The following is a 25968-nucleotide window of genomic DNA, read 5'->3' as shown; positions in this document are numbered from 1 at the left end:
TAAATATATATGCCCCTACACTTTTTAGGGCCCGAGCACAGACATCAAAGGTGTCTGGTGAGACCCTATTGAAATTGTAATGATTATTATTATTATTATTCAGGCAAATGAATTGGCTTTTTGAGGGCTTTAACATGCTCAACTTCTTACCAAAATTTGCAGAAAGTTAGAAAGTGGTGAAAATTTACGTATTCTGAAGGAATTTTCAATGGGCGTCGCAAAATGGCTCAATGGTGCCCCCCGAGACAGCCCGAGACCCCCGGAAGGTGTTGCCATTGACCGATCTTCACAAAAATCGATACACAGGTGTATCATGACCAGACAAACAAAAAAGTCTCAGGTGCAATTGGAAAAACACAACAGGAAGCCTGCTATTTTGCATTTAGTGGCTATTTTGGCCATATTCCACATTTTTTGTTTGATGCACTTTATATTAAAACTTTTAAATTTCAGGTCAACAATTTGAAAAGTGTGATCATAACCTGAGGTTCACTTCACATTAGCCCTGTTCACACACGAGGGCTTGAACGTGGGATAAAAGGGGAAAGAAAACGTTTTTGTGTGGTGTGTCAACATTTCCTGGTTAAACAACAGCTTCAACAATGAAATGTGTTTTTTTTAATTTTTTTTTATAATCTACCTCATTCTCTCTATTGTCCCAGCTCTTCAGAGCTTTGATCCCCATGACGACAGAGCTGATGGTGACGCAGAGCTCCAGGACCGACAGCACGATCAACACGCCTTTGATGCCTCTTAGGAGCATCTGGTGAGAAGGAAAAAAACACAGTGATAACTTTAAGTTGTCTGGAGGTGACAATCATGGATGGTAACTTTTAAGTTTATATCTGCAAAAGAAAGAAAAAAAAAATCAGTTAAATCAGGTCTGCTGACTTTAAACAGCACACACAAAAATTGATATCAGCATAGTCAGAGACACCACAAACAAGAATCCACTGGAAATGACTCATAACCTCTCAAGGAATATCTTTAATCAGCTTCCAAATATGACTACATTATGAATACATTGGGGTACTTTAACAGACTTGTCCTTTTATTCTGCAGTATAAAGCCATGAAAATTGATGAAGATAAATGTATATCAAATGAGAGACTACAACATAGTTGTGTTTTCCTAATTATTAGGCGCTCCAACTATCGATACCGCTTTACCGTATAATGTCTGTAGTAGAAGCGCAACAAAAACCCTAGGTGCGGCTCGCTTCACACATGGTGGCTCACTTTACTACAGTAGCAGCGACAAGAGGACATTGTTGTGCATTAGAAGGGGTTTGCATAGCTTGTGTTTCAAAGGGTTAATGTGTGGAAGAGCGTTTCCGATTCTATAATAAACATGGTATCGCCATCATAAGGAGACTTATCCTAGGGTGAGTCCAGCAGCAACAGGAGGAATCATGAAGCTTAACCCATCCAGTAAACCGTGTGCACTTTGCAGACGGTCCCTGCGCACTCGACTCACTGGGATTTAAGAACGTTTCGCTCATGACTTATTGATCCTGGAAATTCGAATCAGTGAATATGTTTCCAACCAGGGGCGTCGTTAGGCCTGTTGTTCAATGTTCTTTTTTTTTTTTTTTTTTTTTTTAAATTAAACTATTGTTTTACACATGGACAAGTTATTTATAACTCTATCATGCTACATAAGTGAGTGCATTTCTGGTTTGTATGTTTTCTCCACCTTCAAATTACAATCCAACAGCCTCTCATCATACTTAACTATAAAAGACCGGGCACTAGGACCTTGGGGAGTCTGCATCGCTGCTGCGCTGGCTTTCTCACTCTGCCAAGTAACGTCTCTCATCAAGAGAGCAGGATTACTTTCTTTCAATCCTAGAAACGCCCCTGTTTCCAACTTTACCGGAGTCTTACTGATCCAGGAAGTAACACCCGCCCTTCGCTGTGAAATGAAAGCTATCAGCCTATAGACGGAACCTGCAGAATGTCTTATTAACGACGGTAAGTAGACTGAATTTCAATATAACCTTTGAATGTTGCATTATAAAGAGCAGGAGTGAACCAGTAGATTGTTAAGATGTCGCAGATAAATCGTCACCTTATGTTTTCTGGAACTGAAACAGTGCAAAAGACAATAAGTTGTCTTATATGACCCTTCTTTGTCCCTTAAACATCTCATTACAATTCATTTAACTGACACTTTTAATGCAAAGCAACTTCCAATAAGTGCTTTCAACCTTGAGGGTTCGAACCCTGAACGTCTCATGTTTCTGTGGTGAAAAACTGTGAGACAGCAGCAGAGTGCAGCATCTTCTCCTGTAGCAGTTTTATTAAAGACAAGATAAGTGCAGGTTTCAACAGCCACCTGAGAATTAGAGATCAGCTCTCTGTTTGCTGTGTACTGGTGTTATCATGAAAGTTCCAATGTCAGAAAACTACTGTGAACATGGTCTGTGTTTGTGTTGTGTTCAACTTTCACTTTCAGATATCGATGAAGAAGAGTGGAGTCTGAATATTTAGAAAAACAACAATCACGTGAACGCACCCTGACCTCTGAACACATCAGAAGTTTGGAGAAAACTCTTGGTAAAATCACTCGTCCACTTCCTGCATCATGTGATCATTTATCATGTCAGATAAACAACATCTGCTCACATATCAAACCAACTCTTAGCTGTGTGAGCGTGGTGTGTTACAGTATCTTATTACAGCCAACAACACATGTAGGTTACACCCTTATATCAAATCCACTAGTTCTCACTGAACCGTTGAAACGTCTGGGAACATTGAAAGGGAACAGAAGCATGAACTTTGGACTGTGAGCAGAGCGATGGGCTGTAAAACCTGAGCTGACTCCAGCCCTAGGTGTAATGATTAATGTTATCTGCCTGTGAAGAAATCAGTCATCCAGATCATGGTATATCCAAGTGCTAGAAAACAGGTCAACTGGACTTGGTTCAGTTTCCTTGAGGTTACCTGAGAGGCTGGACCCACCTTGCTGTTGGTTTCACTGGGAGCTGTTGACACACCTGCCCCCTTGTGGGTTAAAAAAATGTGGACTGTGTTTTCTTCAAATGAACGTCCATTGTCCTTAGATGTAGGCAGCTTGCTGAGTCCTGACCTGAGTCGCCAGCTCTCCTGTGCTGTGCCATGAGTTTGTTTAGTTTCCCCAATGTTAAGGTCTGAGCATTCCTCACTACATTCAACTGCATATACCACGTTGCTCTGCTTCTGTCTGGGTGTTTTTTCTTTGGGTGGACCTGCAGACAGTTAGAAATAAAGAAGCCTCTTGGATGACACGTGAAACGTCTTTCCTTTTTTTCAACACTTGGATATTAATGTTGCCACTCAATGAAAATGTAAGAAAGACAGACTTTATTAGATCAGCAGCAATAATGTTGACAGGTCCCCTGCTGTTCTGTGCAGTTTGTACAGCTGAGTCCTCTTTCTTCCCAGATGTCTCCCTCTTTTTTGGATTTCTCAAGCCAGATCCCAGTGATGGTGACTTCAGCTCAAGAAAACTGCCAACCTGCCGTTCAACATGAATCTGAAAAGTAAACATTTGGAGGCTGAATCTTTGTTGGTAAAGTTGCGTCACTCTGCTCCTCGTCACCTACAGTTCTGCTCTTTGTTTTGAATTGGGGGCGTGAATATCTCTGCGGTTTTCCTTTCACACATGCACAACGCAGCAGGAGATGCTCTGCTCAGATAAGTTCACAACAACAACGTATTAATCCCTCTGCGGACATCACATGATTTTGTTTACAGCACATCCACACCGCTGTCAGCTCTTATCACAACAAACACTTTTGACATCTTTGTCGGTGACAGCACTTTTTCACCCAGAGATATTTGTTTTATTAATTTTTCCAAATGCATAACTGATTGATGAAAGAATACATATTTGGTCGTTTAAGTGTCCAGTCGTCTCCTCTCCTCTCTCAGTTATTGACTGGCAACATTTCAACAAAGTTTAACTAAGATGAAAACATTTTCCCTATCCTTCACAGATACTTTTGGCCAAAGTCTTCAGTGTGACTACACTGACTTGTCATCCAACTGAGTATATGATAGGGAATGAATGCTGCGGTCTTTGTCCATCTGGTAAGATCCTGAACGAGAAGAATAGGCTAGAATGTATTTTTTTATGTTTTGGCTTCTTCTGAAAAAATATATATCTATAAAAATGAAAGTGCAGCACGCAGCATTGTTCAACAGACATCTCATGAAATTAAATAGTTTTCTTTTCAACAGGAAATCGTGTTAAAACACACTGCACAGAGTTCAGGAGCACTTCCTGTTTGCCCTGTGTGAATGACACCTTCATGAATCTTCCGACTGGACTTAACAAGTGTTTCCCCTGCACGACCTGTGGTCCAGGTAGATTTCTGTGTTTACATTGACTGTAGGTTTAAAATCAGTAAGGAGGCATGTTGCTGCAAGTCTTACAGTGTGTGAGCTGAGATGGAGCTGAGCTGTTCTGATGATGTGTTTTAGTGTCACTGTGTTAGTCTGTTTAGAATAGTTTCCTGCATATTACTGATTTGGCATAGATGAAACTGAGATAGTGGATAAGGAGTCACAAGAGCCTATTCTTGCATAACTAAGTCATAAGACATTGCACATGATGAAGTTCATGTTTTTAGTTCTTTTTTTACAGTCAAGTTATGAGACTCTGCTGTGCTCTGTAGTTTCTCTCAGTGGAACTTGCAGTAATGGCAGAAGTGAGACATTTTACAAAAGTCAGTTGTTCACTTCATATCTCCTTGTTACTGCCACCAGGAGATCAGTCCACTGTGTTGTGTTTAAGGCAGCTTTAGCCTTCACCCTCGTAGACTTATAGATTGGACAATCTATTTAATTGTATTGCCTAAAGATGAAATACACAATAAAGATTAGTTTTAATGATATTTGCCAGACAAAAGTCATATTTTCTTTTTCATAGTATACATAGTTCAGCAGTTTTGTATCGTCATATGTGCCCTCCTTTATATGTATCCTCTATGTTGACAGATTCTGGTCTGAAGACAATCACTTCATGCACAGCAACAACAGATTCAGTTTGTGAACCTCTGGAAGGATTCTACTGTATAGACCGCATAAAGAAACACTGTGCAGTTGCAAAGAAACACAAACCATGTCAACCAGGGCAGTACATCAAACAAAGAGGTACGTGTTCTAATGCTGACTTTAAGATTTAAGCTTTCAAAACTGTGAAAAAGTTATGAAGAAGACAGAGCAGGTTATTTGAGCTATCCAGTTAATGAATTGTCAAACAGATTTCCAATATTTCAACTCAACGTTTTGGCATCAGGGCCTGGTCTAGGCAGGGGCAAGAGAGGGCCTGGCCCCCTCAAATAAATGTTGTGCCCCCTCAAACTAAATCCCAATTTATAATAATAATAATATAATAAAGCACAATGCCCCCTCAAGATTTGTGGCTGCCCCCTCATACATGCCTGTCTAGACCCGGCCCTGTTTGGCATTGTGTTAAATGCGACACCCAGGGCGAGAGATGTGAATTTTTCATCCTGACACGTCTTTGCATTGACTTTGAATGTAATCTCGACGTTCGGTATAAAAGCACCATTGGGATCAGCATAAGACATGACTAGACTTCAATATGGAGCGGCCGACCAAATTTTCTGCATTCCTTGTTGCTTAGAGTTGAGAACTCATTCTGGTCACACAGTTCCATTTATTAAATGAGGCTCTGCGTTGTTCTGGCGTTCAGTGCATACATACCTGATCCCATTTAACTCCAGTAGGCAGATATATTACCCCTGGAGCATGCACAGTCAATGTGTACAGTCAACGCGGACACACGATTTGGTCTGCATCCAGATGTCCACATATGGGTCCGTGCATGTATTTTAACCATATAAAGATAATGGGTTAGATTCACAGCCATAAAGACTTTAGCTGTGGACAGTGGACAAAAGTAGATGGACAGACAAATCTTCTTCCATCATTCAAGTGCAACTGTTATAATAATAGTTATAATAATAATAACCTTTCTTTAAAAAAAAGAGAGAGCTGAGTGGCAGTCTGACAAAATTAACAATAATTGGACAATTTTGAAAAACAGCCTAATATATACGGTGTTGTTTAATTTAGTTGTTATTCATATTTTTTATTCTTACTACATTTTGCCCATGCACTGCTTTTCCTGTGCTGCTGCGTTGACTGGGTAATGGAGGATTATTAAATGTACATCTTATCTGACCTTATCTTTACACATTACTCAAACCAATGTTACAAAGCAAAAACAAATAATGAATTTAGTCATAAAAGACATTGCAGTGATCCAGGTGTGATGAGATAAAATAATGTAAAATAGTTTCTGTATCTTTGAAATGTAACATAGAAGAACTGAATTCTGTCAATGTTCCTAAGTTTATAGAATCATGATTCTAAGTTTAGTGGCATGCTCCTCTACATTTCATCACACCTCACATAAAAAGGAGAGAATTTGAACAAAGAAATGTTTGCTGTTCAAAAACATCAATGATCAAATATTTGTTTACTTTTGGAAATCAGACAGGTCTGATGTCAAATACCACTTTGCTGCTAATATGATGTGTACACTACTAACTGTGTATATTTTGTGTTTGTACAGGAACCCCCCTCACAGACTCTCAATGCTCTGACTGCAGTGACGGAACATTTTCTGATGGGACGCTTACGTCTTGTCGACCACACACACAGTAAGTAAAGAGTCACACCAGACATGGACGTGCCTGATTTCTTACACTTGCAGTGAATCTGTGGTGCCTCTACATGGTCCTGTGAAAATGTCCCCTGTCGTTCCAGATGTGAATCACAAAACCTTCAGCTGATGCAACCAGGAACAGCTTCAACTGACGCTGAATGTGAAATTTTAAAAAAGGATCCAGTTGCTATCATTGTTTCAATGGTTCATTTGGGTGTTTTGGTGGCTGGTGCAATAGTCGGCTTGTTTTTGTGGAAAATACATCTTGCAGGTACGATGTGTGTGTGGTGGAAGAAAATGTTCCAAACTCCATCAAGTCATGATGTCGTTGATTGAGATCTTTTTCCTTTTTTTTTGTTGACTTTACAGGAAAAAGAACAGATGCGACCATTTAACCAAGGGTACGTTTGTTACTCTGTTTTTCACAGTGTATGTTCTGACTGTGTGTAATTTAGCTGCTTGATGACAATACTTGTTTGATGAAGGTAATTTTATTATTTTATTTCAGACATTACCTCCGGAGGATGTCTACAGAATTGGGTCCAGACTCTCGCTGGTGTTTTTGGGACTGCAACATGTTTGAAGCTTCATCAACATACCCACTCGCTAACAGTGATTTCTGCTATATTGACACATTAGTTAGAGTTTTAGAGAGACACTACGGAGAAAGTCCTGAGGCTCTCACTCTGACTTTTGCATTCTCACATACAGCACCTCTGGAGACTGTCAGGAGATTATCTGGAGTTTAGTGAATGTCTGAAAGTGGCCTAAGATTGAGCTGACTCTGTGAAGTCTGTTCACATGCACAAGGGGTTTCCATTTTAATTCCACATATTTCTCTCCTCAGCAAAAGAGATAAACCTGCAGAGAACCAGTAAACTTGTTGTTCACTGCAGAGTGAATGTGCTCTAGTTATTATTATTATTATTATTATTATTATTCAGGCAAATGAATTGGCTTTTTGAGGGCTTTAACATGCTCAACTTCTTACCAAAATTTGCAGAAAGTTAGAAAGTGGTGAAAATTTACGTATTCTGAAGGAATTTTCAATGGGCGTCGCAAAATGGCTCAACGGTGCCCCCCGAGACAGCCCGAGACCCCCGGAATGTGTTCCCATTGACCAATCTTCACAAAAATCAATACACAGGTGTATCATGACCAGACAAACAAAAAAGTCTCTCGGTGCAATTGGAAAAACACAACTATTTTGCTATTTTGCATTTAGTGGCCATTTTGGCCATATTCCACATTTTTTGTTTGATACACTTGTACCAGGGTTTTCATCGGATCAACTTCAAATTGAGATGAGTGTCATCACAACAAGATGGAGATAAAAAATGACTGACGGATTTTTTTTTAATTACACTGTGTGACCGTGGCGTCAAAGTTTGATTACACGCCATTAAAACACGATGTTCTGTAACGCGGAATTACATGGACCATGAATCCTTTGATTTCAGTCTTCCTAGATCAAAGGAAACTTATGTCTTGCAAAGGTCACGTCTCTTTCTCTCTCAGAACTGGTTATTTTTGTTTTTTCAGACAAAAAGCATGCAATGCTTCAAAATGCATGTGCTCGGGCCCACCCAGTGCTGCTTTGCAGCCCTAGAAATTTTAGTTTTAGTTCTATTTGAAATCTAAACAAGTTTTGAAAAAGGTTACTTGGTTACTTTCCACTGCTAGCCATAATATTAATCATAACTCAAAAGCGGGAACAACTTTTCCTTGTTATTCAACTTTTTCTTTGAACATTTTATTTGATGTATAACTTATTTGTCCAATCTAATAACACGGAGGAGGCTGGGGGTTTATGACCCATACTGCAGGTGTTTGGCTTCACTGGAATGTCTGTGATCTTTGGCAAAGATCAATAAAATGGATCAAAGGAGAACAAACCACCAGTTATCAGAGGTGGGACCAAGTCATTTTTTTGCAAGTCCCAAGTAAGTCTCAAGTCTTTGCCCTCAAGTCCCGAGTCAAGTCCCAAGTCAAGACAGGCAAGTCCCGAGTCAAGTCCAAAGTCAAGACTGACAAGTCTCAAGTCAAGTCCAAGTCCTGCAGTTTGAGTTTCGAGTCCTTTCAAGTCTTTTTGATCACAGAGTAATAATATATTTACACAGATCATGTATGCTTTTAAAATCTTTATTTATTTATTTATTAAAACTTGCGGGAGCCGCTCCTATGCAGTGCAAAAAAGGACAACGGCTCATAAATCCAATCCAAAAACAGTTATTTTTAATTAAAGGAGATCTTTACAAATTTAAGTGCAATGACATTAAACATGTCAAACATTTAACATGTCAACACAACATTTAAGAACTTTTGGGAGGACATGTCAAGACATGAACCACATGACAGCTAAAATAAAAAGTTAAAATGCCGCTGTCCCACTGTATATTTAAACTTTTGGTTAAACATTGGTCCATCTTTCGAGCACTAGTCTACAAACATCTTGTTGAGTTTGAGCAGCAGCTGATTTTCAAGGCGAGTAGAGCTCATCCGGGTTCACTTTGCAGTGAACAGCAATCCAGCACAGCTGAAGAGTCACCCGCAAGCGGCCGAGGCAGGTAGGCCAGTAGGCTATTGAGTTTCAGGCAGTGTTGTCCATGAACGCGTTCATTTTTATGAGAACGTTGAACTAAACGCAACTTAATGACAAATAATGAATTTGAACGGTAAACACGTTCATATTATCTGAGGTCAAGCTGAAACGTTACGTAATGTTTTCCTTCTCCTGAGGAGAGACGCTGTCTAAAACGAATGCTTGGACCATGTCATTGTGATCGTTGTTGTGTTTATTTGAAATGAAATGCAGTCTTACAGGGCAAAATACCGTCTGAAAGTTGCAATCCCGTTTTTCAACTTTTTTTTGTTGAGGGGGGGGGCTCTTGCATAGAGCCCCAAATGTGCTAGGGCCGCCCCTGTGTAGCGCAGTGATTCTCTGTATTGTGCGCCCCACCGGTGCGGCGCGGAGGCATAACAGGCGTGCGACCGGGAGGAGAAAATGCGAGGCGGATCTAATATTATAGCCGAACGAATGTTTTGACGTCCGCATCTCTTTAGCGGCGGAGCAGTAAACAAATCGCTCTTTCGCCGTAGCCAGGGGTCTGCAGCCCGCGGCTCTGCATCCCTCCGCAGTGGATCCCTGTGCAGTGTTGTGCCTGTTGCGCATATTTTTCGCAAACAGTGAACTTTACGATCAGTTTTCATATGTTGAACGTGCACGTTAGGGAACGTCATCCACTCCATGCAGCATCTACCACTGCAGTGAGAATTGCCTTGACTTTCGTTACTTTACACCCCTGACGGACACATACACAATGAAAGATACAGAGCGTTCCTTAATAACATACTTTTTAATCTTTGGGTTTTGGGGAAAGGAGCAAGTCTTATCAAGTCAAAAGGCTCAAGTCCAAGTGAAGTCACGAGTCATTGATGTCCAAGTCCAAGTCGAGTTGCAAGTCTCTTTACATTTTGTCAAGTCGAGTCTAAAGTCATCAAATTCATGACTCGAGTCTGACTCGAGTCCAAGTCATGTGACTCGAGTCCACACCTCTGCCAGTTATCTTTGGGCAAAGATCACAGACATTACAGCTTTGATCATGAAAGCCTCCGGTACAGTGGGTGGCGCTGTGGACCGGAAGGAAGAGAAGGAGACCCGGTCCCAGAGGAAGAAGAAAAGGAGCTGTCACTTCCGCAAACACCGTCACTGCATCAACATGGAGACCGCACATGACTCCAGTCAGGAGAACAAGTTCGCTACTGACAGCGATGGAGCAAAGATTCAAGAGCGGATCCAGAAGCGGAACCAGGAGAGACTCGATGGCGTGGAGCGGAGGAAGGAGGAGAAGGAGACCCGGTCCGTCCCGGAGGAGAAGACCGAGTACTTCTCCAGAACCTTCCAGGCGGAGCTGGCGTGTATCGAGGAGCTGCTGTCCCGCTGCTCCGGGGAGGACCGGGCCGAGGTGGTCCGGAGGCTGGAGGAGACCACGACCAGAACCGCCCAGCTCCAGAAGTTCGTGAACGACAGCGTGATGTTCCTGACGCAGTACGAGCTGAGGAGGTCCCAGGCTGCTCTCCAGAAGCTGCAGAGCTCCATCTCCGAGGCCAGGGACAAGGCCATGCCCAAGAAGAAGTTCGCCTTCCGAGCTCGCACCCAAGACACAGCTCCCCCTGGTGCTGCTCCACCTGCACTGTCTGGAGAGGTGGATGGAGGAGGTGGTGCATCTGAGACGTCTCCACCTGGGGCTGCCACACCTGCAGAGTCTGGACCGGCCCCTGAGCAGTGCGGCTTCTCCAACAGGGACGGTGAGGTTCTGACCAAAACCGCCGAGGAGATCCACCAGGGAGACGTGCTGCTGACCCACCTGTCCAACTGCAGGGTGCGTCTGTTCGGTTCCCCCAGCACGCTGCACCTCAAGCACATCGACCGCTGCCAGATCCTGTGCGGGCCCGTGTCCACCTCCGTGTTTGTGGACCACTGCAGGAACAGCACCCTGGCCTTCCCCTGTCAGCAGCTGCGGACCCACAACACCACGGACACCCAGGTGTACCTGCACGTCACCTGCCGAGCCATCATAGAGGACTGTCACGGGGTGGGCGTCGCCCCGCTCTCCTGGTCGTATCCCACCATGGACGCCGACTACCAGGTGTCCGGCCTGGACCGGGACAGGAACAACTGGAGCCAGGTGGATGACTTCAACTGGCTGGCGTTCAGAACACCTTCACCCAACTGGAGTGTCATCCCAGAGGCGGACAGGAAAACCAGCTGGGACGACTAGTGTTTCACTTTTGACTTTTCACCATTAACACATCCACAAAACCACCAAACAAAATATGTTGAAGTTACCTCATGGATGTTAGCTCATTTTATTTAATTGCATCAGCTGCACTCGGTTTTCTATGTAACTCATATAGACCACACGCTCATTCTAATAGGAAGAACCTGAATAATAATAAAAATACTGAAAAAAACTAGAATGGTTTTATTATTATTATTTTTATCATGACTTTCCCCCCTTTTTGCAATTAGTAATTATCTAGAACAGGGGTTTTCAACCGGGGGTCCGCAAAATTTGCTTTGATATTTCGACACATTTCCAGATTACTCTTGAATATCGTGAAAAATATATATAATAAGAAAAGTATAATGTAAAGGTGCTGGTGATCATGAATTTAAACTTAAGTAGGCCTCAATTGTTTGTGTTATATTGTATGATTATCATTTGTGACATATTCTGCATTACTTTGTCATCTTCCCTCTTCAGTTGTAGCCCCAGTTTATGTTGATTGTTATTTATCACCGTTACTTTAACGTTCTTTCAACATGTCAGCTACATGTCTGTACATTTAAGTAATGAACGTTATATATTGATGTTCATATGCTTCTGAGATGCAGTACAACTACAAACTGCATTTTAATTTTGTTTCCAATTCTTAAGCACTGAAAATCAACCGTTTTTGTTGTTTTTACACAGATTTTTCTAGATTTGTTTGAGGTTTTTAGGTAAATATAGATTTTTTTGAGGTTTTTAAATAAAACCAACACGGAAAACCAAATGTTAAAACTTCCTTCTATCCACATGCACACAGGCACACACACGTAGGCACGCGCGCGCGAACGCACATCAGTCGGCTGCGGATTACTTTCTAGTCAGAATGGTGGTCCCTGGGACAAAACCAGTTGAAAACCCCTGATCTAGAATACAATGATCCCTAAGTATCAAAGGAAAACAAACCACCAGTTATTTTTAAGCCAGTAGTTCCACGAGTATCAGGAACAGATTTGGGATCCAGTCAAACTACTGAACGGTAACAGCTTTAAATCACTATGTGACACTGTCGTCATTACAGTGGATTTAAATAAAGCTTCTGGCAGCTGCCGCCCTGAAAGCACCTGGAGTTGAGCACAAACCTCAGAACACAACAGAGTCTGGTCTGTACTTTGTAAAAAGACAATTTGAGAATAACATTTGACTCCAGATGTTATTTTGACTGTGAATACAAATATACACCAAGCCCACTTCTAAAACAGCAAAACTGATTATACATCTTTGGCAAGTAAATCAACAACAATAAACAACATTTCTTCAGCAACAATTTTTAACCTAAACTATATATCAATAAAAATTACGTTTTACTTTCACTGCAGCCTATTAAGCATTTGTAAGCAGAATTTAAACATGTAATGAAGGTATTTTTACACACTATAGTGAAGTTGTGAGGATATGTAAGTTTTGATTAATTTAATGATATAAAATATGTCTTCATAGGAGAATTTAATGTTAACAACACTGAATATTAATTCACTTAAAATCCTTTTATCTGCATACAACTACAATATGGCTTGTTTGAAACTGCGTATTACATGTTTACATACTGCCAACAAATTCTTAATGGGTGTTGATGTTAACTTGAAGATATCAAGTATTTTAAAAAAGAAAAATATCAAATTTCTTTTTTTAAAAATGTTCAGGGTTTCCTTCAGCCATGAACATTTGTGAGCAGATTTATCTGTTTTAAAAGGAAGAAATCATAACACATAATTTTAAAGATACAGTTTTTAAAGATCTGTAAATATGCAGTATATTGAGGGCTTGGAGTCACAGAAGAACTGCTGCAGTAAGCAACTCTGGTGTTCGGTCACGGTGAAGTCCAAGTCAAAACACTCCGGGGAAAAGCCTTGACTCTGATCAGCGAACAAATCTGGCTCCTGTTTGTGCCAGACACAGTGTCGACAGTAATGACCAAAACAAGACAACAAGTAAAGTCCATTACTGAGACAATGTAAATAACTTCAATACATTAATACGTTTTGATCAGATCAGTATCTTTCTTATATGCTCTAATATCTATTAATGTGTGACCACATGTTTTTATCTATGAAGCTAGTGTCAGATTTGAGTTTATGACTGAATTCTTCACATATAGACAGAGAGGGTTTGATTTGTTATCATAAAATCTCTTGTGGGTCTGTGAATGGGTAACTGGGGCTTTATTAACTCAGCCTCTTCGCTCCACTGGGAAGACGACCGGTCTCTTGAACTGGTCGACCAATACCTGTGAAAGGGAACGCACCATTAATAGCGTCACTTTCATGTAAGTGGCCCTTGTCAGAGCTCCAGCTGACGCCCTCAACAGCCACTAGTGCGTTCAATCAAGGCAACTATGACCACGTGAAAAGCTCAAACCAATTATGGCCCCTGATAGCGGCTTACTACCGGGCTCATCTTGTGTGGAGGGATTTCTCTTAATTGGATCAGGCTACTTACAGGGGCTTACCATGACGTACTGCAACTTCGAGTTTAATCATGAGAATCCTCGGCAATCTACCGCCTCTCAGAGAGAAGGGAACATCGCGATTAGCCTCGCCCGTGTGTCAAGGAAGGAAAACTTGGTAAAAATTGCTGAAAACAAAGCTTTGTGAAGTTTGAGGATTCCGTCACCATGGCAGAGGAGACAGCTTTGAAGAAATAACGCTCCTGTGCTCTACTGGGATCGTCCAGGGTTGTTCCTCTCTGCTCCTTGGCTGTGGGATGGATTACCGCCTGAGCTGATTCTGCTTCCTGCCGGACCAGCCAGAGGAGACCCTGACAACCAAGAGACAGGGAAGCCAGGACTAACAGGTTGGCACCGTCTAGAGCGTTTATCCAAACTGAGTGGCGAAGTTTAAACTCGGGAGTTCCAGCTGATCTACATCGTCGTTTGACTCCTCTTTTTCTGCATAGGCAAGGACACACCTCGGATTGAACAATGGCTCTGATGTTGGTCAAGTTCGATCTGAAAAAGCGAGTGAAGCTCGCTCAGACTGTCTGGTTCATGTACTGGTTTGCTGTCATGGCCGGCGTGCTGGTGTTCAGCATGGGCCTGTTCTTTAAGATCGAGCTGAGAAAACGCTCGGAACTCATGGACAACAACGAGAGCCACTTCCTACCCAACCTGCTCATAGTTATGGGTCTAATAACGTGCGGCATCAATGCCTTTGGAGGAAAGGTCTGCTACGACTCCCTGGACCCTTCCAAGTTCGTAAAGTGGAAGCCCATGTTGAAGCCCTTCCTGGTGGCGTGCGTGGTCCTGAACGGTCTGCTGCTGGTGACGACCGTGCTGTGCTTCTTGATGAAGATCCCTCTGCAGTTCACCCTGGCCGAGGGGCTGAAGAACGGCATGAAGTTCTACAAGGACACCGACACACCGGGCCGCTGTTACATGAAAAGGACCCTGGACCTGATGCAGATGGAGTTTCGTTGCTGCGGAAACGACCAATACAGAGATTGGTTCGAGATTCAGTGGGTCAGCAACCGCTACCTGGACTTCAGCGCAAAGGAAGTCAAAGAGTAAGTGACAGAGATTCACAATCCTTCATAATAACCTGTAAAGATCGTTGATATGTGACGTGACAGTGAAATGACTCCTCAGCTCAGAGAGATTGTCATTGAACCTTTGAGCATCAAGAGGGCGGTTGCTGAAGGTGCAGTGCTCCTGTGCAAAGTTAAGAGTTCAGTATAAGTGGATTGGAGGTGAAGGTAGGTCAGGGCAGGTGTATTATTCACTTTCCTCCACTTGGGATTACCGCCTCAGAAATGGTGACAGCAACTGGGCCGTGGCTTTGGGGCCTGGGAGGGCAGAGGAGGTTACTAGGCAGTTTTATGGATAAAGACAAGGGGAGGGGCTTTGGTGATTAGCTGCAGAAAACGACCTGAAAGGCAAGAGTTGGATTATAAAGTGATTGTTTCAATGCAGTGAAGCGTGGCAACTTTTTTGTGTTGACATTTGATGATTGATTAGTCGATTTCAGCAACAAAAACCGCTTTTCTTAGCAAGGACAGCTGTGACGAGGGCGGTTTTGCGCATTGGCACATAATTAGTGCTTAATCTCCAGGATTACTTCTATATGTCCTTCAAGAATCAGTGTCCTGTTTAATCAGCGGGGGACCTGGAAACGCTCCAGGGACAACAACGTCTAAAATAACACAGTTTTGGCTGGGATTTTAAAATCAGTATTAAAAGTGGCTACCTGATTATAAAGAGGCCGTGATTGGTGGCACTTATTATGCTTGTGGAGGCCTTTGTTATTAGGTGATTTTAAGTTCTCGAGTTTAATGCCTTGGTCTTTTCCTTTTGACTCAAGTTTTTCAAATCATCCATTTAAATGAATTCCTATCCAGCATGCCTATACCTTTTCTGGTGTTGATCGACCGAAGTCTTAAATGTGAAACTATTTTCGGCTTTAATCTTCCAAGAAATCACTGATCCATATCAAACCGTCTCAAGTCTTTGTGATCCAATCACACTCGTCTTTCCATTGCCCTACAACTTTCAATCACAGCTGAGATCTATATTAAGCACTGACTGAAGTAGCACACTTTCACACAATCAGCCAGGGAACATTTATTTGCTCTGAACGATAAAGAGACCCTTTAATTCAAATTCAAGTAGTTGTAATCTGTGATATGTAGGCCTTCTTGATGGACTGAATACAAAATAAGTAATGCAAATCACTTCATCAGAGCCTGGCTTTGTGAGTTTAATATATTTGATAAAAGGCTCTTTATTTTTGTGGTAAGAATATGTGGTATTTTATTGTAAAGTACAATAACACCACTTTCTATGGCCGAGAAGTGAAGCAGCTTGCTTATTTTTGGTTGAAAATAAATCGAACTTGACCCCTCTAAATATACTTCATGTAACTTACACAACACCTTATTTCACACAACAATATAATAAGCTCCTGACCTCTAATCCGATCTCACGACCACCTCCAGCCCATCATAATAACATGACACTGCCTCCTTCCTCTCAGCCGCATCAGCAGCAATGTGGACGGCCAGTACCTGATGGACGGAGTCCCGTTCAGCTGCTGTAACCCCAGCTCCCCGAGACCCTGCATCCAGGGTCAGATGACCAACAACTCTGCCTACTACAGCTACGACCACTACACCGAGGAGCTCAACGTGTGGAAGCGCGGCTGCCGTGACGCCCTGCTGTCCTACTACGGCGGCTTGATGAACACCATCGGAGCCTTGGTGCTGCTGATCACTATGCTGGAGGTCAGACCCACAGAAGCACAAACACAAGAATTCATGCAAATGTGATAATATTCATTGTGACTTCAAACTGTTTAGTTAAAGAAGTAGTTTGACTGCACCAGCATACATTTCAGGAGATCATCTAGATCGCCCACTGCACATGAAACAAGAGAGTTCATACCTCCCCAAGGCCAAATAGCGACAAGCCACACCAAATTGTACATAGTCATAAATATCAGTCTACTATATATACTTACTAAACTACTATACTAAATAAACGGCGTATGTCACAATGTTAAAGAAAGTGAAAATGGGTTCCTCCCTGATCCACACAGCATCCTCCTACTAACTTTCCTCAGAATCTGTCGGGGAGTTGTTTGTGTAATGCTCATAACTATGAGAAATGAAACTTAAAACAAGCATCAGCCAGAGTTTACAAGTTTGGAGGAGTTCTAAGAAAAGCCATCTCTCAGAAGTGGGGAAATCCACCAGAGGAATTTTTATCAAACCAACCAGTTAGTCTTGATACTTAAAGTATTTTCTCTCTTGAACAAATGCAAAATACAGTTTGAAAACACTTTGTGGGCTCGGTGCTGCCCCCTATACCTGGAGAGCAGAAAACACTTGAACTAAAAGTTCAGTTAAATCCAACAGGCAAAGGAAATAATATTGAGAGAAATTAATCCACTTTTGAAAATGAACTTCTTGTTATACAAGAGAAAATACATGATGACTATGTGGATGTTTTTGAAAATGCACGTCTGGTTAACTTCTAAATTTCTGTGATAGATTTTATCCACCAAAAATGAACAATATAGACAATAGGTTTATCCTTCTGTTGTGAACAATTGCATGGCTCCATTTAAATAGAAAAACATCAGCTTTTAAAAAACTTAAGAACTTTATTTTATGGAAGTCTTAATGATACCATATATCCTACTTCAATCCAAATCCAAACTTTAGATTTACCACCTTTATCTGACATTTCTGGACAATTCTGGACCATTTAACATCAAAGCTCCCAAGAAACTGCATTAATGTAAATGTTTTCCTCGTGCGGTGCTGAAAGAGAATCTACTGACCGCACAAGTCTCCACCTTCATGTAAAAATCTATGTTTCCACATCTCGCTTTATGTTTACTTAGGATATCACAAATAAGAACGAGATAGCCTTCAAAGTTGAAGACGAGCATATGGAAACTTTCCCCGTTCAGCAGATACATGTGGAAACACCAGCATCAGTCTGCAAACAACAAGAATCCAAACAGTTTGAAGTAGACTGGGTGTTTTCCAATCAAATTCCGGGCAGAGCTCAGGAGTCAGTCGAGGACTTTGAGGACTTAGCAGCGAGAAGTGAGGAGAAGAGCCTGAGAACATTCATGTAAAGCCTCGACCCAGTTGGCAGCGGCGTCGCCCATCTCCTCCCTCCTTTCTTCCCTTCTCCACGATCCACCCCCCGCTGTCTTCTCTATCCACTTACAGCATCTCCTTCCCAAACAACTCTTATCCTCTTTACCTGACTGCGGTTCCTCCTGCCCTACTCTCAGGTTACCCTCTTCCATTCCTCTGCCACGTATGGATGTGCAGCTTAACGACAGCCGCTCACCTGATACTTTCTACCTAACCTGTTATTCTGCAGCAGCCAAACGGCCTCTCTGCTCCCTGCAGCTGTCACTGACAACATCTGCTGTTGTTGTTGTTGTTGTTGTTGTTGTTGTTGTTGTTGTTGATAAGTTCCAGTTCGTGTATCATCCCATGCAGACGTTAAATAGGACAGTTTACATAAAGCCAATGTACCAGAAGTGCTGCAGAAATGTGGAATGAGGTGATGTATGGAAGATGATCAACAGACGGACTAGCCGACTCTGAGATGGAGTGATCAGTCATAAGCACAGACCCACTTCCTGGAGCCTGCTCTCCTGATCTGACTTTTAACCTTCTTATTGATGAGGCTTTCAGGCTGTAGACAACTTCAAGAAATCTGAAATATACAAATAAATATATAAACTCACTTCACATATGAATAGAAACATGTGCAAACAATTAGTAACTCAAATGTATAACCTGCGTTTTGTGAATCAATTAGTTCAACTCTATCTTTAAAGCACTTTTCTTAAAAAGAATGTCACGCAAAGTGCTTTACAGAATAAAAGCATTAAAAACGATATCTTCGCCCATTTTAATGTAAACTGAAGAAACACTGACGCGGGTAAATAAGGATATAATAATAAAACGATAAATGTGATCAGTTAAAGACATGATACGAATAATAAAATATTTTAAATTTAAAACAATTCAGAGAAAAATAAGTAACTGAAAAACTAAATTAAATAGAATAAAACAATATATCTTTGAAACGTATGAATAATCAGAGAGATAAATGAGGAGAGACCCATGATTCCTAAAGGCCCAAGTGTGAATCTATCTGATGTCCTCTGCAGGTTGCTGTGACTGTGGGCCTGCAGTACGTCAACACCTCCCTGTCCACCCTGGTCAACCCCGAGGACCCGGAGAGCGAGAGCGAGGGCTGGGTCCTGGAGAAGACGGTGAAGGAGACGTTCAGCGACATCATGGCCAACATGAAGGCCATGGGCAAAGGGGGCAAGGTGGACGAGGGCGGCGACGCAGCAGCGGAAAGCTGAGCGAACCCCTCCTGCAAAAACTGACACCACTCCCACCGGAAGAGGAGAGCGAGGGGACGTGTGAGATTTTTTTTCTACCAACATTTATTATTATATAGACACTACCCACACACACATTTGGCTTTGAACTCCTTTTAAACGGACTCCTTTACAAATGGACTGGCATTAATAAAAAATACTGTATATCCAAACATAGAGGGAGATCACGAGTAGATCAAGTTGTGTTTTTGATTTTTCCCCCCAAATTAAGCAAGCTCTGTCTTTTGCTTCACAGCAATCTTTTTAAGATGTTTTCAGTTTTGGTGTCTGATGTTCTGTGGATTTGGATTTATTGTTTTTCCACAAAAAAAAAGGTGCAAATGAACAAGTCAAGTTAATATGAACATTGTGTGAGGTGAGAGCGACATTAGAGCCCGACCGATATTAATATTTTAGGCAGATATTGATTTTAGGGAGTAAAAAAACCCCAACCCTGATATATAGCTCCCAATATACTTAAAAAGGAAATGAAGATGCCATAATCACACTCAAAATGTAATTGAGACATGATATTTGACAACTGCAACCAAATATATAGAACTTGAAAAAAAAATTCCAGAACATGAATGCACAACCTTTCTGCATTATCCTGAAAAATATAAGTTTTCACGTCAGCAGACATAAACGCAGACACCGATATGTTTGTGAAATACTCAAATCTACCAAATTGACTGATAAATCTGTCGGGCTCTAATACGGAAGTAATATCTCCTTTGGATGGTTGTTGGACAGTTTGTTGGGGATGGTGGTTGCCAGGCAGCCTGCCCCTGTCACGAAGTCAGAGGTCGAGATGGAAGATATTTCCAGCCCAAAGAAACGCGGCGTGTTATTCTCATTGACGGGTCTGTTGCGTTTTTGGCGTGTAGCTGAAACACGCAAGACAAACCCTCCAGCCCACGTCCGTCCACGATGGCGACTGGAGAAGCTCCTGAGACGGAGTCAAATTCTAAATTGAAGGAATCGGTGTGAGTTTTGCGTGGATGTTTAGGCGCAGCGGTGGAAGAGGGAGGGATGGGCGTCAGGAGGCGAGCTTCAGAGAGCGGCAGGGGAAACTCCGAACCCGCGGAGGACGACTCAAATTGGCAGCTAAATCTTGGCTCTTCGCCCCCTGTCCTGTAATCTCACACCCTCTCTGACGCAGCCCCTGTGCTTTTACTCTCTGTATATTGACACATATGTATGTATATTCTAACAACCGGGTTGCTGTCTTTGTACATAGTGTAGAAATGATGATAAAAAAAATTTAACTTTTTTAAAAAATCACAACCTAATTAAGCTAAACCTTTTATTTAAACCCATGTAAAGTTTCTCTTTTCCAAATGGTTTTTCTTTGTCTGTGTAGAGCAGAGATCCTGCTGACTGTGTACATGAATAAAGGATTTTAGAGATGTGATCTGACACTGGAATGATGACGTCATGGTGTCTCGACCTTGAGGTGGAGCGGGAGGCGTGCTGTGAGGGCCGCAGGGTTCCTGATTAAGTCAATAGGATGAGGACAATTAAGGCATTACTGCTTTCACATGGACATGGGATGACTCTTCACATGTCCAGTGTAAGGACGTATGTGTGTGTGTGCGTGTCTGTGTGTCTGTGTGTGTTGTGCTTGGTGAAGGGGGCTATACAAACTAAATAGTGCATGTGTTGTATTTCTAAGTGACTTTTTCTGGGTTTAAGTTTCACTGGAATTGAATTTCCGCCGTTAAATGATCTTTGACCTCAGAGATTTCAAGTAATTTTGATCAAAAGCAACCAAAAGGCCCAGTTTTTATATTCTTCCGAAGCACAGTCTAGATCAAAAGATTAAAACATCTAGATCCACATGTTCTGCAGAAATGAGGAATAAGGAGCCGTCACGTCAAAGTCAAAGTGGCTCAGGAGGCAGATGATGTGGGCGGGTGAAGCTGCACAGAGTCAGTGGGAGCGGTAAAGAGGCCAAACTCCCAGCGGTATTTTTGTTGGACCAAAGCACATAACCGGCGCTGAGCAGATAAGAAGGTTAATCGGCTTTAGATTAGCATGAGCCCCTCAGCCAGGTGAGCAGGTGATGTCCTACTGCAGGACTCACGTCACAGAGACAGAGAGACAGACAGACAGACACACAGACAGGAGAAAGTAAAGATCAGAGCAGGAGGAAGAAGCCTGTCAGGGAACAAACTGATTTGAAATAAAGACTTAAGATCGATTTCACAAAATCTTCAGATCCTTTGCTGAAATAAAAGTACTTTAATACAAGTGAAAAGTCCTGCATTAAAATAAAGCAGAGTAGTTTCCAAAGTAGAAGTACTCACTATTACTACCTGTAATATAATATGATTATCATAGACTTTCACATTTAAGTTGATAATGTTATCAAAAACAAGACAGCGAGTACTATACAATAACATATAACAGGACTTTAATTAGGTACTGTATGATACTTTGTAAACCACATACTTTTACTTGTGTATATATACACACAGCTGCTTCCATAGAGACAACTCCCAAACTGAAGAGACACTAATAAGCTGCAGGCGTCCTCCTGTGTGTCCACTGCATTCTGCTGCTCTCTGTTGGTAACTGCAGGAAACAGAGTGTGTGTGAATCTACTGGAACATCTTCCACTGGAATCATCCTATGTGAGGTTAGTATGGAAGAACATCAGGGCCAAACATAGTGACAAAAGCAAAAGAGCAAGTTTTTTTTTTTTTTTGGTATTTTAAGAAGAAAGCAGAACTAAGTCAGAGGAAGATTTCTGGTATTTTTTCTGGTATTTTGGGAATGAAGTTGAAATGTTGAGCAACCGACAGCTGAATGAGTCTCTTGCTAAATCTGTTCAACGTCCAGTCACTGATTATCACACTAAAAAGATCTGGAATTATCCTTTTATATAAAACACTAAGGAACAACTTTAGATGTTTGATATTCTCCTAGAACTTACACTTTAATCTTTGTATTTCAAGTTCATTATCAACATTATGACCTTATTCTTAATTAACAAAATTAAATAACAAACCTCTGATATAGTATTGTTGTTTTCTGGACATTTTAACTTTATTCTCCAAATGCAAATTCCCCTTTTCCGTCTGCCTCACCCTGATCCTCAGCTGGTTCTCTTCTAAACTCTCTGTGACACTCCCTCTGCTCACAGCTCAACTTTTACTTTCTGCAGATGGAATCTATTTAGACTCCAAACATCTTCCAAACTTCCTCTGGGCCTTTGGCAAACTCTGTGACGTGCATCATAACATCGGACCACTGACGTCTGATCACCTGCAGTTACACTACGCGTCCATAGGAGGGCGTCTTTCCACCGTCGATAATGTAACAGGGGTGTTCTCCCCATTGGAAAAACCTTCAAAGGATATTTATGACTAAGTCGTCATCAAAATATGAAAAGAAACACACAATACTGTAGATTCATGTGTTGTGATGCATGCAGACACACAAACAGAAAGCGTTTTATTGACTCTGACGAGGAGCTTCAGAATCTTCCTATAATAACTAAACACAAGTAATTGTAACTGAAACAATCAATACAAATATACATCGTTAATCATTAATTGATTTATTGTTTGACTATTATTAGAGATTTATTAAGCCTAAAATATTCTTAATTTAGAATAATTACAAATTGAGTACTAAAACTCCAATGAAAGCGTCATCTTCTTTAATTAAAATTCAAAATTATGAATCTGTTGATTGACAAATTGATTAATCACATGACTTTTACAGTACTAGAGGGAATTTTTTGGAGTCTTTATGGGTAAAAAGACGTGTGAATGGAGAACATTACGCGATTAATTAAAAAACAATGCGTGCGGAATGTGACTAACGCTCATTACTTATGCACAAAGAAACTGCATTGATGACTACATGAGGGGCGGGATGAATTATTCCGGCTGATAATGAACACGCAAAAGTGTGGCGTCTTCACGGTGAGCCTGTGAGTGACAGGTGCTCTGACATGAACTGAGGTTACCGGTCGACCTTGAGGTGGGAGCCAAAAGGTCATGAGCGCTGCCACGACTCACATCTCACTTTACACTCGGCTGTGGGCTGAATAAATATGGCAGACAGAAAGAAAAGCAGAGACAGGGGCCGAGAGCGAGAGAGGGAGGCCCGTGACTGGTAGATGTGTGGCCTGCTCAGAGGGGCATTGTTGGAGCTATGAGAGGACAATGCACTACCCCCGCCCTGAATACTCGCCATACCAGCTGACCAGCCATTACCAACACTGCTGCCCCGTTACAATTCCTGCAGCTCAGACTCACACACACATACACACACACACACACACACACACACTCTCGATCTCTGCATCCCACAATCATAAGTTTAGTATGACTTTGTCTATAACAGTGGACAGAGGAGAGAAACCAGGTGGGAGGCCGGCTGTGACCAACAAAAGGCTGAAGTCAAGGCATGCATATTGTCTTGTGTGAGTCTGTGTGTGTGTGCGTGTGTGAGTGTGCACATGTGTGTGTGATTTACAGCGGGTTAACTTTAGATCCTAGCACCTATCTGTGCCTTCAGCAGCAGCAGCAGCAGCCGCCCTGTGAGGACGAGCTTGTCTTATTATTTCAGGACGCTCGTCCACTAAAGTGCAAAGTGAACAGGAGGAGTTCTCGTTGTGTAAATGTTGTGTTGAGAAGAAAAGATCAACGCGACACCATGAAATCCTCCTTCACAAGTCAAAGTGTGTTATTTGAGATCTGACTTGGAAATAAAAATGTCATCAATATATTTTACTTTTAAAATATCATCAGTAAAAGTTGCATGATGTAGAATTACTCCTTTTAGTTGTATTATTGTAATTATTGATGCATTAATGTGTAACCAGCATTTTAATGATTGTGCTAAAGTTCATTTAAACAGCTTCATTTATTACTTATTGGTGTCCCTAATGTATTTAAAGTCATTTTGTGTGTTGTTGTGTTTGTTTTTTGTGTCTCTTTGGGATTGTTTTTGTTGACTCTAGTAGTTCAACATATCTGTGACTAGTTGACATCTTCAAACGTCTCCTTATGAGCAATGACACTAAACAAAGTTATGTTTCTTCTGTTGTGTTTTGTGTTTGTTTGTCATAGTTGTGCCTCTGGTTGTGGTCGTGTTTGCAGTTATGAATCATTCTGTTTGTCATTTTGTGTCTCGTTTGGATGGTTTTGTTTCACCCTCGCAGGTTTCACATCTCTTTGTGGTTGTTGTGTGTTTCTCTGATGTGTGTTTTGTGTCTGCTGGTTGCAGTTCTGTTCCTGTTTTTCTCTTTCTGGCACCTTAACAGTCATTTTGTGTCTTTTGGTGGCTGTTTGAATTTTGTTAGAATCCCTCTGTGGTTGACTCGTGTTTCTTTGCAGTGGTTTAATATCTCCTCCTGGTTATTTTGTGAGACTTTGTGGCTCCTTTGCATCTTGTTGTTATAGTTGTGAGTCTTTGTAGCCATTCAAAATCTATTTGTAGCAGTTTTGCGTCTCTTTGTAGTCGCCCAGTCCCGTTTTGGGGTTGTTTTGTTTGAACTCTGCGACTTTCAAACAAGACTTGTTAGGAGTGACTTCACACGGAGACCATGGGGCCTCTCTGACCTCCCAGCCCCCCCGACCCGAGCCTCAGTCTGATGGGAGGTGTTTATGATTCTTGTTTTAAGATCATACAGCTGCGGCGCCGGGGCCGTGCACGAGCAGATGTGGTGCAGTGACAACAACAATATTTCCATCTGATGGGTTATAAAGTGAGTGAAAATGGAAATGATCAAAAATGAATTCAACTTAGGTACAGCACACAGGCAGACACACACACACACACACACACACAAAACTCCATGACTTCAGAGGACATTACATTGACGTATACATTCATCTCCCGGAGACTCACTTTCACTATTACCATAGCTACTAACCTAAACATAAACTAAACATAAACTTGATCTAAAACTAAATCTGACCTTAACCTGACTTAACCGAACTTAGCCTTAAAACCTTATCTTTACCTTAAAATATAATGATTAATGTTATGGGGACTTGCTTTTTTTCACAATAATGTGAAACACACACACACACACACACACACAAAACTCCATGACTTCAGAGGACATTACATTGACATTCATTCATCTTCCGGAGACTCACTTTCACTATAACCATAGTTACTAACCTTAACCTAAACTCAACTTAAACTTGACCTAAAACTAAATCTGACCTTAACTTAAACCTTACCCTAACTTAACCAAACTTAGCCTTAAAACATGTCTTTACCTTAAAATATAATGATTAATGTTATGGGGACTTGCTTTTTATCCCAATAATGTGAAACACACACACACAAAACTCCATAACTTCAGAGGACATTACATTGACGTTCATTCATCTCCCGGAGACTCACTTTCACTATAACCATAGTTACTAACCTAAACATAAACTTGACCTCAAACTAAATCTGACCTTAACTTAAACCTTAACCTAAACCGAACTTAGCCTTAAAACAAGTCTTTACCTTAAAATATAATGATTAATGTTATGGGGACTTGCTTTTTTTCACAATAATGTGAAACACACACACACACACACACACACAAAACTCCATGACTTCAGAGGACATTACATTGA

The 25968-nt window shown here is 41.5% G+C and overlaps 3 protein-coding genes across 3 annotated transcripts; all 3 read left to right on the top strand.

Annotated features, from left to right (window-relative positions):
• Positions 1-1809: 1809 nt before the first annotated feature.
• Positions 1810-8582, top strand: LOC133027710 (tumor necrosis factor receptor superfamily member 14-like). The gene is made up of 10 exons (XM_061094791.1): positions 1810-1973; positions 2458-2558; positions 3429-3555; positions 3983-4076; positions 4227-4352; positions 4986-5141; positions 6592-6679; positions 6786-6955; positions 7054-7085; positions 7193-8582. Exons 3-9 carry the CDS (start codon positions 3514-3516, stop codon positions 7077-7079), a joined length of 702 nt encoding a protein of 233 aa, XP_060950774.1. The 5' UTR covers positions 1810-1973; positions 2458-2558; positions 3429-3513; the 3' UTR covers positions 7080-7085; positions 7193-8582.
• Positions 8583-10389: 1807 nt separating this feature from the next.
• On the top strand, positions 10390-11643 carry tbcc (tubulin folding cofactor C). The gene has a single exon (XM_061095012.1). The coding sequence runs from the start codon at positions 10404-10406 to the stop codon at positions 11463-11465; it is 1062 nt and encodes a 353-aa protein (XP_060950995.1). The 5' UTR covers positions 10390-10403; the 3' UTR covers positions 11466-11643.
• A 2793-nt stretch (positions 11644-14436) lies between these two features.
• Positions 14437-19351, top strand: prph2a (peripherin 2a (retinal degeneration, slow)). Its single transcript, XM_061095380.1, has 3 exons — positions 14437-15017; positions 16484-16730; positions 19151-19351. The coding sequence occupies exons 1-3, from the start codon at positions 14437-14439 to the stop codon at positions 19349-19351; spliced, it is 1029 nt and encodes a 342-aa protein (XP_060951363.1).
• Positions 19352-25968: the final 6617 nt, after the last annotated feature.

Source organism: Limanda limanda, chromosome 21, assembly GCF_963576545.1.
Source record: "Limanda limanda chromosome 21, fLimLim1.1, whole genome shotgun sequence".
Taxonomy (NCBI): Eukaryota; Metazoa; Chordata; class Actinopteri; order Pleuronectiformes; family Pleuronectidae; genus Limanda; species Limanda limanda.
The sequence above is the reverse complement of the archived record's forward strand: the minus strand, read 5'-3'. Positions and strand labels throughout refer to the sequence as shown.

Excerpts from the sequence above, each read along its gene's own strand:
- LOC133027710 (XM_061094791.1), top strand. The coding sequence starts at position 3,514 with ATGAATCTGAAAAGTAAACATTTGGAGGCTGAATCTTTGTTG. Across the intron at positions 5,142-6,591 it reads GCAGTACATCAAACAAAGAG|GAACCCCCCTCACAGACTCT; the intron begins GTACGTGTTCTA and ends GTGTTTGTACAG. Across the intron at positions 6,956-7,053 it reads GTGGAAAATACATCTTGCAG|GAAAAAGAACAGATGCGACC; the intron begins GTACGATGTGTG and ends TTGACTTTACAG.
- tbcc (XM_061095012.1), top strand. The coding sequence starts at position 10,404 with ATGGAGACCGCACATGACTCCAGTCAGGAGAACAAGTTCGCTACTGAC.
- prph2a (XM_061095380.1), top strand. The coding sequence starts at position 14,437 with ATGGCTCTGATGTTGGTCAAGTTCGATCTGAAAAAGCGAGTGAAGCTC. Across the intron at positions 15,018-16,483 it reads AGCGCAAAGGAAGTCAAAGA|CCGCATCAGCAGCAATGTGG; the intron begins GTAAGTGACAGA and ends CCTTCCTCTCAG. Across the intron at positions 16,731-19,150 it reads TGCTGATCACTATGCTGGAG|GTTGCTGTGACTGTGGGCCT; the intron begins GTCAGACCCACA and ends TGTCCTCTGCAG.